At 40.6% G+C, this 16,412-nt stretch overlaps 1 protein-coding gene across 4 annotated transcripts in view; it reads right to left on the reverse strand.

Annotated features, from left to right (window-relative positions):
• bnl (fibroblast growth factor branchless) overlaps positions 1-11,742 on the reverse strand; it is a 42,877-nt gene extending 31,135 nt beyond the window's left edge. For 3 of the 4 annotated variants that reach the window (XM_033385782.1, XM_001360013.4, XM_033385783.1), the window contains exons 1-2: positions 11,723-11,742; positions 5,637-6,885 (exon numbers count right to left, since the gene is read on the reverse strand). In XM_033385782.1, the coding sequence (XP_033241673.1) occupies positions 5,637-6,423 (787 nt within the window). In that variant the 5' untranslated portion in view covers positions 6,424-6,885; positions 11,723-11,742. Of the gene's footprint in view, positions 1-5,636; positions 6,886-11,722 lie in introns of those variants that run through there. The other variant, XM_033385784.1, reaches the window with a different exon arrangement.
• Between the last annotated feature and the right edge of the window lie 4,670 nt (positions 11,743-16,412).

Below are 16,412 nucleotides of genomic sequence, written 5' to 3' on the forward strand. Positions count from 1 at the left end.
TTGCGACTCGAACATTGGAATGGGGCTCCTCTAGGCTTAAGGCTTGATTGTAAGAGCAAGATACACATGTATCTACCAGTCCTAATGCGAATTAATCACTTGATTTGCACGAAATCCGGTTGGAATTACCATTGGGAAAATCGTGTAAAAATCGCCCACGCAAAATGCTTTAATAAATTGATCCAGTTTTTGAGAGTTTTTTTTAGATGGCCCGGCTCCATGTTTTCGACTGTTTTGGCACTTGTTTTGGCCTCTCTCCCTGTCTTGCAGTGCGATGTAGGCCTTTTTTGTTCGGACTCTTCCAATTTCCATGGTAACCCAAATTTTTGTAGGTTCGAGAATGGGAGACGCGTGTCTGGGGGCCCCAACAGAGATTTACGACTCAAATGACCATGAACGTGTCGGTATGGACTGCCTATAGACCAGAGATATATGGTAAAAATATCACGCCGTCATGCGAACCCTACAATTGAAACGAAAAACCAAGCAAACGAAACGAACACAAAACAACACAACAAAAAATGGGAGTAAATGATGTGTGTAAAGTGGCATTATATGGATGTCGGGGAGTTTGTAAAGAAAGTGTGTTGTTTGGCCTTTTTGCTGGATTGATTTGTGACGGAAAAGCAGGGTGGGGTGGGTCGTGAAAAGTCTAGGGAGTTGGGTGTGTTTAGTGTGAAGTGCGGAAGAGATAATGGAAGTTTTTAGCCAGAAGGAATCTTGGGAAAGCTGTTGAAATAACTCCCATTAAGAGATACTTTTTGTAGGCCTAGAAGTGCCTAAAATAAAATGAAATATAGTTTGGGATTGGATGTTTTTGAGGGAAGGCATATAAATAATCTTTTTTGAAGTAAGGCCAGAACCAAAAGAGTATATTGGGAAATAGTACGGAGCTAATCCCTTTAAGAAATACTTTTTGAAGGCCTAAAAGTGCATACAAATTTTAGAACATAGTTTGGGATTTTTACTAAACTTTTCTGTGATTCAAAGACTCTTTAAAGAATGAATAAACAGCTTCCCTTGTGGAAAGAAGCCCAACACATGTAAAAAATCTGTAAAAATCTATGGAATACATCCGATTAAGGGCTACAGATCCATGTTCCCTTAGTCTGCCTTCAAAACTCCACTCTCGTATTCCACATACGCCCCGTATAAAGCCACAGCCTTCAGAGATATATGTCTCATTCCAGTCTCTGGATTTCTGTGCCACTGGGCAGCCGATCGCCGTCTGTTTTTTTGTTTTGGGTGAAAATGAATTGCTTGTAAAAATGATTGTAAAACAACGCCAATAACCACAGCAGCAGCCACGGCAACGGCAACGGCAGCCACGGCAGATTGTGGCAGAGATCTGCGTGCAAAATGTCATTAATCATTATAATTTATATAGGAGGGCCCCGATCATAAACAACTTCGGGGGCCGTTTACCAAAACGTTTTCTTTTCTTACGCATAATTTAACATTTAACTGTCAATGCTGGTTGGGGCACTTGGGGCCTGGCCTAGAGAGAGAGAGCACCCAGCACATAGCACATTTAAATACAGTTCATTGCCACCTGTCTAAAAATAAAGAATCCGAACAGAAGTCTCTTTGCTGCCGGAAAAGAGCCACCGTCTAACCCACGCAAAAAAAAAAAAAAAAAAAAGAATCCACTCTGCGGCAAATCCATTTGACATATTGCGTTCTTCCACTCTTTCTCTCTCTCTAGAGAACTATTCGTATGCGGACTCTAATCTTATCTGAAACAAAACACTTTCGCGGGTCTGCGTCCCCATGTTGCCTGGCGCATAAATCACCCAACACCAGCCGCACCACCAGCTCTGCCATTTGCCTGACTGATGATGAGCCCCACCTCGCTGACAATAGCCCGTCAAGTGTTGTCTTCTTAGTGTCTGTCGCCACCCACACACGGACACGGAAGTGTCCCCTGAATGCCCCATGTTGTACATGTGCTCCAAAATAGTTTGGTGAAGAGTCTATGGGGATTTCGATGGAAATTGAGCGAGATACAGATAATAGAATGCTAGGATAAGATAGCTTTTGCATGAGATATAAAAGACACAACAGATAAAAGATAGAAAGCATACCACAGCTTGTCAGAGCACAAAATGCGTCAGAATCAAGTCATAAATAATAGTAGATGATCAATAAATGATAAAAGTATTACGCGTCATGCAGCAGCGCTCTTCGGTCTGCCGAATGGACTACTTTCAAGCAGCTTACTACCTTCTTCCTCTTTCCCAATCCAATGTTTTATAGAGTATCACCAGATCCCCCTTTGCCTTGGCTCCACCATTTCCTCTGCTGCCTGAAAAATTTGTACAATAAATTTGTTGGCCGCCGCAGTCTGGCCACCACAACCCAACACAATCCTAGCACCACGAGAGCTATCTGTATCTGTATCTGTATCTGTGACGTAGCCAGAGCGTGGAAATGTTTGTGTAAAATTAATTTATTGTATTATGTGAGAATAGTGATATAATAGAGTGTGCTCTGAGGAATTAAACATGTTGAAATTTTTCGTTTATTAATCATGATCTCCAGGGATTATCATTGATGCAATTTTCGGAATCAATTTACAAGCATTTTGGGGCTGAAAAAAAGCCCCTTTGAAGTGAGAAGAACAGTTCTTTTGATTCCAAAATATAATTGGAGCGCCTTCGCTTTCCTTTCCCCAAACAAAGACAGCTTTTGTGGGGCAGCAGAGACTTTAAATATTTGGACAGGGAATTTAGTCAAAGACTCGCCATTGATTATAAATAATAATGTGAAAGATCTAGTATTTAAAAAGGCAATTAACACGCCTAACCCTCGCCGTCGGAGAGTGACAGTGAAAGTAAAACCCAAACATGTCTTGGGGTTCGATGCGGGGCTTGGGTCTCTCTCTCCGAGCCACTTCATCAGCGTGCAGCATGCAGCTATGAAAGACGTGCCGTAAATTAAGTTATCAAAAAAGAGTGTCGGAAGCTTTTAGCATCTTGCAAGCCTCACTTTTGGACTTCACTCAACTTCACACCTCGCTGTGGCATCGCATCGCACCACGCACTAAATCAGTCGCATAATTGGTGCCCCGTCTGGGGGGAGAGTACTCTCCATATATCATCATGAAAATATGCACGCCCCATGCCCCATGGCCCATGCAACAAGCCAAGGGATCGGGTTCGGGCTGCCACTCCAGCACCGTTAGCCGCTTCAGCAATTTTTCGTGGCAACTGCAACTGCAACTGGCGTTGAGCCTCTGTCTCTGTCCGAGACCCCTCTGACTTTTGGAGGTCAACTGGTTGATGAGGCTGCCTGAAGATCGGGCTATGAAGATGTGGCTGCCACATGGGGGCTCGAGGATGTGGCTCAAAGTAGAGTTAAACAAGAGGCTTGCATATGACTCAAGACGGGCCTCAAGGTAGAGCTAAAGATGGAGCTAAAGATGAGGTATCAATGGGAGGTAAAAAGCTGAAAGATGAGCCTCAAAGTAGAGCAAAAGATGAGCCTCCAACTGGAGATAAGGATGGAGCTAAATATGAGGTATAAAAGTTGGTGGAAAAGATGGGCTTCAAAGTGGAGCAAAAGATGAGCCTCCAACTGGAGCTAAATATGAGGCATAAATGGCAGCTAAAGAGCTGAAAGACAAGCTTAAAGTTTGAGCAAAAGAGGAAGCTGAAAGTTGAAATTGACGGCATGGAAAATGCATTTAACTCGGTAATTTTTATAAATTTTGAACAGCTTTATTTTGACAGTCAGGTGTCCCTATCCGTTAACTAATTTAGCTGCCTTTCCATTAAGCTATTTACTCCAAGATTTACTCCGAATTCATGCCAACGCTTTACCCAAATAAACCCCACTCTTTACCAAGAAATTCCCCGCCAAACTCTTTCCTCACACTTGAGATTTTATCATCATTGTATCATGATTCTTGCATGTCATATCACAAGCAATCTTTCTCCTATCAAGGCCACTCCCCCAGAAGCTTGGTAGGCACCAGCGTGATTTTGGTTGCACTTTGTACAATTTACAGGTCATAAAGCCCTCACTCACCCACTAATAAACACAAATTGCCTCCGGATTTGGTGGCTTTGCTGTCCCAAAAAGAAAATAGAAGAGTGAGAGTGCACTATAAAAATCTTGCTCACTCAAATTAAGTCTTATAAAAAAGCTCTTCTATAGAGTAATTTCAATCTTATCGCACTTCAGTCTCATCGAGTCCAAAATCAAATTAACACCTGAAAGATACACCACAAGCGAAAGATACTCTGGGGACAAGTAAAACGAAATCCGGCCACAATCTAGTCGGCATCTCTCTGGTGTCCGCCTCCTGATGTCTCAATGTTGTACAACAAGTTTTTTGTTTTTTGGTTGTTTTTTTCGGGGGGCTACTTATCAGCGATTGCAAATTGGCCCCCAAAAAAAAAAGAGTGAATGAAAATGAAGCGGTAAATTAATTCGGTTACAAAAAGTTATGCAAATCATGATCACAATCGCCATCAAGAGGGGGGGAAAGAACACTATACTACACCTCTTTGGGGTCTGAGTCATACGCATATTTCCCCAGAGAGAGGTAATCAGGCCGAGCGGTTCATTAAAGCAAAAGATTTATGCCCTTTAGCCTCCACTAAAGAATTTATATGCCAAATAATACAAAGCGCTCCTCCATTCGTTTGGGGGTGCTCTCTGTAGTCCAAGGCACACAAAGAGTATTGCCAAATCAAGTGTCTAACTTAATGATCCTCAACATAAACAGAGGCACCAAAAAACTATGTAGGAAATGTAGCATTTTGTAGGCAGGTAATTTGTGGTTTTAGAGGGTATTTTGGGCTACAGGGCTGTATGTAACAGAAGGGAGTAGAGTTTGAGGAAGGCTTTCTGAGAGTGCTATCAGAGCTGGAAGAACCCTTCTTTGTATGAAGACTTCTGTCGAGATAAAAGCACTAACTTTAGCTACATGTTACTCGTTTGAATTTAAAAGATATATAGCTCTTCGTTGGTAGAATGGTAGGCATGGGTATTAGCTACCTAATGGCCAAAAATCATTACGATCGCATCAGTTTTACAGTCTTAGATTGTATCAAGAAATATCCTCTACTCGATATCGTTTTACTCCCATTTTAGCCCCGAATTCGTTTTATTAATATATATATACTCTTTGATAGAATGGTTTCAATAGTATATGTATATCTATCTATCTTTCAATAATCATAGCAATCCTCCAGGTAGTCAGGTATTATACCTCTAATTTATATATTAAAAAATCCCACTATCCCAAACTATTATAGGGCATCTTCTGGTCTTAATCTTCAGCTCTGGCATTCGTTCATCTTATGATTTTTTTTGGCGGATTTTGGGTGCGTGTTACGCAGGCCTCTCCGGTCCTCCACCGAAGCGTTTTATGAGAACTTTCAACCTATAGAAACACACACAGATACACAGATATATATAGGTATGTATCTGCTTGTGGGCTTGTGTGGGCGTGTATTATTTTTTGATATTCGAAATATTTCATATGAACCATAAGGCATTAGGTTATTTGGTTGTTTATTTAGACCAAAAAGAAGCAAAACCAAATATAAAACATATTCAAAAAGATAACCAAGTGAATGATCTAACACTTTGAGGATGGTAGAAGTATAAGATATGGCAGTACTCACTGTATTCACTCTGCTCGTCTTGGGTGCCGTTGACAGTGCCGTCGCGTAGGAGTTGCAAGATGCGATTCTTGATGTACAACTGGATCTTTCGGGAGGTCCAGGCCAGATGCGATTGGGGCACTGTGGAGCGTTCGTTACGATCCAGATTGTTGATGGGACTATTGCTATTGTTACTGTTACTGCTACTGCTACTTATGTTTAGATTACTTCTAGAGTTATTCAGTCTTTTCGATTTCGAACCAATGAAATTGTTATTATTATTATTATTATTATTATGATGCTTTTTCTGCTGATGTCTAAGGCTTCTTTCGGTGCGCGATAGCACCGCCAGATGTTCGCTGGGAGCCCCCGCAGAGATGACAAATCCCAAAGGCTCCTCCACCTGATCATCATCCTGTTCCTGATCATAGGATTGTGATGTGGTTTCTACTGTTGTTGTTGTTGTTGTTTCTTCTTCTGTTGTTGTTGTTGTTGTTTGTATGGCAGTTTTTTGTTGCATTTTTGTTAAACTCTGATTAAATTCAGCATTAATACTTTGATTTGTTGATTGATTTATTACACTCACTAATTGATTACGACTATGATCACTTTGTAGATAATTACTATTACTAAACCGAGTACTATTTGAATGGCTGTTATTGTTAGTGTTGATTGTTTGTTGGTTCGATATCGTTGTTAGAGCCATCGGCATCGCAAATACCAAGCAGCCCTGCCAGGCAATGATACACGAAAGGAGGGCGCCCAGCAGCGCCAGGGCCCTCCAGTCCAAGCGCAGGTTTATTCGCATCAAAGATCACAACTTACGGGAATTTCACAAGAGTCTTTTCCAGCTGCTGCTCCGCTCCGCTCCACACCACACCAATGCGTATATGAAATATCGTTGTTTCACCTCTCGTTTGTGGATCTCTCTCTCTTGCTCTCTCTGTGGGTATGTTTATAGTTTGCTTGGGCGCCACGCCCTTGAATATTGTTGAAACATATGAACCGAACGCCCCTTCGTTTAAAGAAATCTTTTTACTTTCGTTTTGGTTTCGTTTTTTTTTTCTCTTCTTTTTTTGGGTGTTTTTTTTTCGTGGAGTCTCTCTCTGTGTTTAAACGATTTTCATTGGAAATTAGGTTATCATATCGTAGACGCGTTGAACACTTTTCAATTGCGGATCTTCATCTTCGTCTTCCCCGCTGATAATGCATCTTATCATCTTCAATGACTTCCGTGTCATGCCAGAAGCAATTGACATCGCTTCCTGTCCTGCAAAGAGACCAAAAAAGATATACATATTCGATTACTGGCATTCAGTGTCCCAGGCAATAATTAATGGCCTTTCCTTTGGCTCTCCATCGAGTGGATTAAGGTATATGATCGTAAATTCTACACTTAAGCGTTTCTAATGCCATTTTTGACATTTTAATTAGTGTGTCCGTCCGATCTGTATATATATAGAGACCCCAACAGATTGGCGAGAGTCCCCTCATAGAACTGGCACAGTTTATTTTTGGTCAGATACAATTGTATCTCATCTCATCAAGAAGTTACATAAAGATACAGCTGCCCAAAGGGAGCGGAGCCGCAGTTACGCAAAGGAAAAAACACTTTCACCCAAAAACAGCAAAAACGAGAGGGAAATCTCACACGATTGTCGTCGGCAGGCAAATTGTTTAAAAATAAATACAAATTCGCAGCGGCAAAAACTGTGTCGAATTTGAAAATAATCACGCACTAACTGCAGCACGGCAGAAGCGTGTGTATCTATGTATCTGAGAGATACGATTGCGCGACTGAGTGACGTTTGCCACTGCACTTAGACTCCCGGCGGCTCGGCTGCCCGCCTTTTTGGCACGTGTTCAGCAAACCTACGCGCCGCTTCGTTTTCCTATGCAACATTTAAGTGCAACATGCAACAGGAACAACAAATCAGACACCACTCATAATAGAAAATGTTAATTGCTTGCATGTCCTTACTGTCCGACGAGTTATGCAATGGCCCTTTGCGTTACAGATACCCAGCACGCGTTTTAAAACGCACACAAAACGCGCAAAACTGTTGACAGCATTTACAGTCGTAAAAAATAGGGCATAAATCTCCAGAATAAATCACAAAAATTTAAATAAATATTTTATAACAACAATTTGCAGAAGAAAGGCTTTCTTTCCTTTCCTTTCACCCAGTAACAGGGGTACATACGTATGTACGGGCTTGGCACACATTTTGGCCGGTTCTCAAGACATTGTTTATGCCAGCAGCTGAATTTATGTTAAATTCTGGTAAGAGGAAGGGGAAGGGCCAGGCCACAGCCACCACATCCAACAGAAGCGACAGCAGACATTAAAAGACTCCCAAAAAAAAGAAAAAAAAGATATAAAAATAAAACCCAAAGATGGAAATAAGCCAAATCCCTAGATAGACGTACTATAAAAATCACACCTTTGGGTGGCGGCATACAAAAACAATTTTTTGTATCTTTTTGGCTTTTACGACAGCCCCATCTGCCCCCACATAGGATGGATCGGTTTCATCTGTCTGTCGCCCGCCGCAATACAACAAATTATGATCAACATCATCGTAAAAATTAATGAAAAAGGTCTGAGGAGTTCCATAATTACAGTGATTGCTGGCCGATGTCCGAGAAAGCGAAAGTCTCTGGCCGCTCCTGGGGGGCTCCATATAATAGATGTGTGCTCCAAGATTCAACGTTTAACACTTCCAGGGGCAAGATCATTTAACTAGTGATTCGGTTGCGCATCCGTTATAAAACTGGATATTCACTTAACCTATTTTTAAGTGGCAAACACACAGGCAGGCAGGCCCCTAATCAAATTAATGTCCAAATCACACAGAAAACTGCGACATTCAAAGCCTCGAAGGAAAAAGCTTTATAATGAATGAACCCGAGAAGTGTGGCGGCATCTTTGGTCAACGAATGAATTAATTTTATAATAAAAAATGTGTGCCACAGTGGTAGAAGAATGAGGATTCCAACCGAGAGCTGCTGTAGAGGGGCTTACAATTTTTCTATAATTTTCCAGTACAATTTTGACTTATTTTCTTAACCAAAAATACCTTTGCTTGCTTTCCACTTTGATATAATAAAATAAATATTGGTAAATATTTTTCCCTAGAAATTCGATCACTTTTCAGCTGTATCCATCCCACTGTTTCCACTGAACGGCATTCCATTTGATAAATGAAACGAAAATCATCTTCGTGGCTTGACAACAAGTCACCCAAAAAAATCATAGCCGCCAACATAAACATAAATTCAAATTAGCCGTAGTACCAGTATCTCTATCTGCGGCAGCGACAAACACCAGCTCAAAGGGGGGAGGGATGGGTCTAGTCATTGAACTGCTGCCCGACAAACTGATTAGCAAATTTCGTTTTAGTTTTTATTTTTTGTTGTTTTTATTTTCAGTGCCAAATTTATGCGTCTGACAGTCGCAGACAGATGCGGCAGGGTAGGATAGGTCTGGGTATCTCTTTTGGGAAAGTATCTATGGGATGGCGGCGATAAATCTAAGCCTGGGGGCTGCGCAACTTAATTAGTTCACGTCAACCGCTTGGTTACGTTACAACAAAAAACAAAACAAAAACATAAAACAAAAGCGGGAAACACGCTCTCCGGACATTTATTACATGGCCTGAAAAATGTTAATTTTTATGTGATTTTATTTAAGCTTTTATTTGTTTCTTTTTTTTTGCTATAACAAATACAGATGTTGATGGACTAATAAAATAAATATAAACATTAGTATAAATACTGTATCTATATAGTATTTTTTTCTAACAATCGCAAATTAAATGTAAACCCGTTTTTGGTTCGAAAGTGAAGGTTTTGAATTTTTTATTTTATTATATTTTATTTAAATTTAAGGCGTTTTAGTGGCGATGATTTATTCTGATTTGTTTGCCAAAAGTTCAACCAAAAGACCACCCCCCCCCCCCCCCCCCCCTGGAGGAGAGGGCTCTTCTGTGGTTCAACTCTTCGACGGGGGTGGGGGGAGGGGGTGTGTAAACCGTAACAAAGTTGTGTTGTAACAATAAACAGATGGGGTAATACGACAAACATTTCAATGCCAAACAGAAAGCGAAAGATACAAGTTAAAGATACATTCCGTATGACGCTCTTTGGGCTTCTCTTGTTGACACTTGTCACAAGATTGAACGAGAATAAATATACTTGTTTTCTGGCGGGGAATATATACTCTATTCGTATATGAAAAATATGGAATACTTGGCCAACGATTGATGTGCGGTGGCATTTCACTGACAACTGGCTTATGGCCTTATAGATGAATGTATATCTGTGTCTGTGAAATGCATTCTCCCCCGTTTCTATTCCCCACTTCACGACGACTCACGTGTTTACAAAACAATTAATTTTCTTAAGAAAAACAGAGAGAGCTCTGTGTGTGTTTGTGGAAAATGTGGAAATGAAAAAGATACCGAAACATAACTCAAACAAACGGCAGTCCCGAACCGAATGCACTAATCGATGGTGCACTTCATTTGTATGAAAAACCAAAGCATAAGATACTTGAGCAGGAGCTAGATACTTCTCTCGTGGGGAAAGCACTGATGCCGCGAGGGCCAGGAACAAAAGGCAGGCGCTTTTGTGTAATCGATTTGAACCGGAAGCAATTGGGTTGCAGCCATGGTAGCTAAAGAAATCTCCTCTCAAGATGCAGCTATTTTAAATATTTAGTGCACGAGACAGCCAGTGGTACACAGTGTACACTTGCAGATGCACAGATACACCGATACACAATGAGAAAGACATTCAATCACATGCGATGGATGCTAAACAACAAAGCAAATATCGGTCGCTTGAGAGATATTGACAAAAAAAAACAAAACAACAAAAACAGCAGAAAAAGTATCTCGAAGATACAAGCGATTTGCACGCAGCAATCAAGAAGAGAAGATGAATCTCCGCGCTGGCAAAGTACGAGTATCTTTGGCTATTGTTAGATACAAGATCGATTCAATGATTTCTCGAATGATGAATCAACACATATAAAAATAGCCCCACTAAATGCTTTCGAAAAATATCTATAGTTTGTACTTAAAAAATATTTAAAAATCCACGAAGAAAAACACGTAAGTTTTGGGGAAAATATCTTTAAAATCTGTACAAAAGTAGCTCAAAAAGTATCTTAAGTTCATAACAAAACCTCCGAATTTGTATTTAAAAAAGTAGTTTTAGTAACTCCCTCTATTTCTAGACATTTATTACTTTCAAAACATCAAAAACCACGCGATAAAACCATCAACCAGAGTATCTAAGATACAATTTCCCAGCACACATGTATCTCCATGGTTCACTCGAATGTATCTCTAATGTACATATGTATCTGCCATTAGCAGACTCATCTCCCACACATTTTCGCACATTTATTGCACTCTAATTAAAAGTCACGCACTTTACGTGAGAAAATTAAAACAAAAAAAAAGGCAAAAAAAAAACAAAACTAAAAGCCAAAAAAAGAGGCAACCAAAAATTCAAAGACAACGCGTCGTATTAGTAATGTGACAAACAGACGAAAGAGCAACAAAAACTACAACAGCAATTGCGTCTAGGATATTTTTAAAATGCGTCAAACAACAACAAAAAAGAAGCACAAAAAAAACAAACCTAAAGAAAATACGCGGCGATTTTGTCGTTTTTTGTTGTTTTTTTAACCTGAGGGGTGTACCTAAATTTGTGGCCATATGCGTGTGTGTCTGCTGTGTGTCGCCGCTAAATGTATGCCGCACATTATGTGGTCTAGTGTTCACGCTTCATTAAAACAAACGCTGCATTTTTTTACCGAGTTTTCCCGCATTTTTGTATGGTTTTTTCATCTGTTGTTTTTCGGTAGTTTTTTCTTTTGGCACATTCCATGCGAAAAAGCACAAAAGTATTCACACACTGGCCACAGTACTCGTAAACTGAAATGATTATTTTTTGCGTGCGATAAGCCTTTATCTAGCGACTGGCGATCGTTTGCCTCCACCGAAACCATCAATCAAGCCCCAATTTGAGACGAGTAAATGTGTCACAGAGGCCACAAAAGGCACCAAAGCGAAATGTTACCCAACTAAACGCACCGTCCATCCAGAACTGAGGCTGAACACTGAATGGAACTGCGACCAGTCCGAATAGACATATATTTTTGATGATTGGATTGGCCATCAAATCAAGCGGCAAGCACGACAGTCTCTCGGGATGGCCCAAAACTGAATTTAATTTCAATTTCAATTACAATACAATTTTGTTAAATATTTTCCAAGCTAGTTTTTGTTATGCGAGGCAGCCATAATTATTTATGGGCTAGCATTTTATAGTTTGACTTTTCACTTAGTGGATCACCCATTGACGTAGTCCGAATAATTTGTGGGGTGTACTAAAATATTTAATCACTCACTTGCCTTCTTTCTTTTTCCTCTTTTTTGTGTGTGCCCTTGGTGGAAGTTTTTTTTTAAATTAATGAAAGTGTGTCGTAGGGGAAAGGGTGCCCATACGTAAGACATTCAGAGATTTATATTAATTTCGAATAAATCATTAGAAAATCTAAAAAGCAAAAAATATATAGCATCCCATAAACAACCCACTTTAAACTGATTTGAGCACTCGATGAAGACGACTCATTAATTAACTGCGGATATCACCTGCTCTTGCCCCACAATTCATTCATTTTTATAGAATATTTGCACCCCTCTTTCTTCCGCCCGTTTTGTGGCTGTCCAAACTATGATCCCCCCCGGCATGTGATTAGCAGTTGTTGAACCCAACGCACACACATGCGTGCCATAACGCAAATTCGCACAGGCACACACACAAAGATACAACTTAGATAATGGCACTCGGTGTTAGATAACAGTCAACGCCGGCAAGCAGTCAATTTATAGGACAAAAAACTGCACGCGCAGAAAAAAAAGAGGGGGAGAAAAAGTGAAATAAAAGTATTGCCAAATGAGATTAAAAAGCGCCTGCGTGCGTTTGCAGATACGAGATACGCAATGCCAGAGATAGAGCGATACAGATACGCATCTCCTATAAATAATTTATATAAATTTGTGAAAGGGGTACTTGGCAAAGGTCGTCTTTTTGCACACACAAAAATATTTTGCTGTTTTTGTTGATTTTCCTGAGGAAAACTACTTAGTTGCAGGCACTCTATAAATTAGATTTATTTTGAGTGCTTTCGGATTAAGATATCACTGATACCGGAGTTGTTTCTGAAGGTGTTGAAATATAATTAAAAATACATACAAAAAGAATATACAGATCTAATTCGTGCCAATTAGCAGCCGGCTAATAGAAAAATTTGTTTTTCTGCCAATTTCCTCTTCGGGCGTTTTGGTCATTTGTTTGTTGGTTTTTGAGATGGACTTATTTCATATTTGCATAAGTTATTATTTAATTACTTTCCCTGGCAGGCGGATGGTTCATTGAAATACACTTATTCCTCGGCTCGCTGCCAAATCGTACAAAAATTATTTCAAAGAAAGAAATTCAGGGAACTTGCACTATTTATTCGTTTTATCTAAAAAGATATAGAAATATATAGAACACCCACCAGTAAATATTAATTATTTTTTTAAACCAAAACGACACTGAGAACTCAAAAGTCATTTGTTGTACAAATACGTAAAATATTTGGCAATATATCCACAAATATTTCCAAACATTTTTCTAGGCAAAAGAAAAAAAAAATACTTATGTAACAGCATTTTGAGCCATTTATTTTTACGCACCTTTTTTTATGTTTATTTCTCTTAATTTTTTGTTTTTTGTTTTTTGTGAGTTTTACGATTCTTTATTTTTAACGCGTTGGTTTCTTGGTTGGTTTCTCTTGCACTTTGCACACTTTAAACAATTTGCAAGAATTTACTTATTCCAGCAACAATTCAACATTTTCTTGCAATCTTTCAATTTTCTCATTTTCGAGAGGCACACAACACTTGGATATTTTTCAATATTTTCTATTGCCTTTTTTACTCCAAAACTTGGGGGTTTCAGTGTTTGGCCTCTTCCCGGATAGCACAAAATTTTCACGAAAATGAGGAAAACCGGAAGAAAACGCGGAAACGCGAACACGCCGTTGCTAAAGATCGATGGGCAAATATTCGAAAAAATATTCGAATGCTGCGGTTATTTTTTCGGGCGGACTTCGAGTGCTACTGCGACTGCGGAACCCTCCGCTTATTGTATTTTTGTTGCCGCTTCGGCCGGCGCTAGTCAGAGACTGAATCGTATATTCCACCGTATTTATTCCACAGTACGTATTCCCACTGTGCTGTGCCTGTGCTGCTAGTGCTGGCAGTGCTGCTGCTGCTGCTGCTGCTGCCGCCTTCGTATCTGCTTCGGCGCTTCGTGCGTGCTCCCCGAGCGAGCGAACCGGAAAGAGACGACGACCACAGAGAGAGAAAGGTGGAGAGAGGCCAATAGTGAGATGATAGCGGGTGGGTGGATGGACGAGATTTCGGTGGTTCTTTCGTTGGCCCGTAGGCCTCTGATAGTTCTTCCTTGTTGGCAACGCATCCATCGCCTCTTAATTTTTAGGGCGATTCAGAATCAGGTACCAGATGTAAGAGTGAAATAGATTTGGATGGTTTACTTTTCCGAGCACGTCTTTATTCAACTCATCCGCCATTTAGAATGATCGAGCGTCCGTCTACATACTTTTCATGAAGCCGTGGATGGATGGATTCTTAATCTAAGCTAGGGATTCCGTATTGGCTGATATAGGTTGTAATGGGGGTGCCGTACTGAGTGACAGGGGTTATCCAACCACACAGAATATCTCACTGAAAGTGTTAAGATGCCAAATTTTGGTCAATGGGTTTTAGGGGTTTCTTCTTTTGAGGAGAGTTCTTTCATTGGTTTATGAGTTAGATGGTTTCGTTTTCGAATGATATACTTTTCTGAGTATTTTTCGAGTATAAACCTTTCTGAAATCAACCGGGACTCGTTTATTCTCTAGCCCGAAACTAGACAGCAGTTATAAATATCATTAATACCATTCTATAATAGCATTCTATAGCCCTACTTAAAATCATATTTAAATCATCGAGAAATTGTTCTAAAACCATCTAAAACCACTTTCCTAAACTTACGGTAAAACCCTTTAAACCCCTCTATCCAGCAGGCATTTAAAAACCTTTCCGAAACCACTCTTAGGCTGTTCTTAAGTCCCTAAATCAGAAGCCATCCGTAAACCAACTAAAAACTCACCTAGAACCCCTCTAGTGGAGACACCATCCCTCTGTTACCATGCGAATTTTTTACGAGTAGTTCAGCGAATGGATCCCCCTGTCACGTGCCATTTCCCTCTGACAATATGAGTGTGAGGTGCGATTGCAGTCGTCGTCGATTGCTTGACTTTGGGTCTGTCGGAATTGGGCATGTGTTGAGTTGGCGTTTGTGCTTTTTGGCGCGTAGACCCCTCCAACCAGCTACGTATTTCGCCAGAGAGCGTTGATTTGCACGATTTTCACGATTTTCACCAAATAACCTAACGAACAGCTCAGCCCAAAGTGCAGCTCGCAAACAGAACCCAAAAAAACCCGACCTGCATTGTTTTTTGGGGCTGTGGGGAACTCGCTAATGAGTCAGGTTCCAATTTGGCGTCATTGGAACAGTCAGAATACGGTACTGATAAGCAATCAGCCTTTCATCAGTTATTGGACTAATTTCTGCATCATAGAATAGGTATAAGTCTTAAGAAACACCTGCTGTCAAAAGCATAATATAATCGGTTCTATTCTGAGCAAGAAATTCTTTCTCGAATACATATCTTATCTACACCGAATGCCCCCATCACATGGGGCCCGACACCCACTGTTTGGTGCAAAATATACTAGATCTACTAGATACTAGATACATCAGACAAATGGCAAACATATTTCGGGGTAGACCACGTCACGGCTGATGACTGCGTCAGACCCCTATCTAGCGATAAGGCGGAAGATAAACGATCTTGGGAACTCTGTTTGTTGGAATTCTATGGAAAATGCCAGGGGTTTTTGAAGGTTTGAAGGGGTTTTCCTGTTGCTTTGGAAACCTTAAAGGGCTGCAGGAATAGCATGAAATATATTTTTAGCTGAAAACTAAGGCTACCTCTTAAATAAATAAGGTAAAGGTCTTTAAATTCCATTAAAGAGTACTATCCCCTCGTGTAAACTTTAAATTTCTTTCTCCCAACATTTCTTAAGTGTTTCTCCCCACCGAAAGTGGGTCTGTGGCTCCCAAACAATTAACTCAATTATGTTTGAACGACAACATTTTGTAGCCCAGGAATTTCTCGCCTTCGAGCGAGCACATGCCAAATGTCCGTGTGCCATGCCCTTGGCCTTTCACTGTGCTCCCTCCCCGCCGAGTGACCCTATAAATAACCTACGACACAGGCTGTGCGTGCTGCTGGCTTCCCCGCAGTCTTGACTCCACTCGATTATCCTTCAGAGTGCAGCCAGACAATTAAAATGATTAATTAAGGAGGAGCAGGCGGCGGCTGTGCGGCAGGACATTTTCGGGCTAATGACTTAATTAGCCCGGGAGTTTGAGTGTTCCCGCCTAATGTAGTCGCCTCAACGACGCGGAGCGAGAGGAGAGTAGACCTTTGACCCTTTTTCCATGTAAACTGCAACTGTCTCTCCTCCTCTGGCCTCCGCAAGATGTTAGATTAATTAATTAAAAACCGTAGCCGAAACGAAACCGAAGCCGAAACCGAAAATGTGGCAAGTGATGCACCCACCGAGAGAGAGAAACAGAGGTGTTTGCCACAGCATTTAAATG

This window comes from Drosophila pseudoobscura, chromosome 2, assembly GCF_009870125.1.
Source record: "Drosophila pseudoobscura strain MV-25-SWS-2005 chromosome 2, UCI_Dpse_MV25, whole genome shotgun sequence".
Classification (NCBI taxonomy): Eukaryota; Metazoa; Arthropoda; class Insecta; order Diptera; family Drosophilidae; genus Drosophila; species Drosophila pseudoobscura.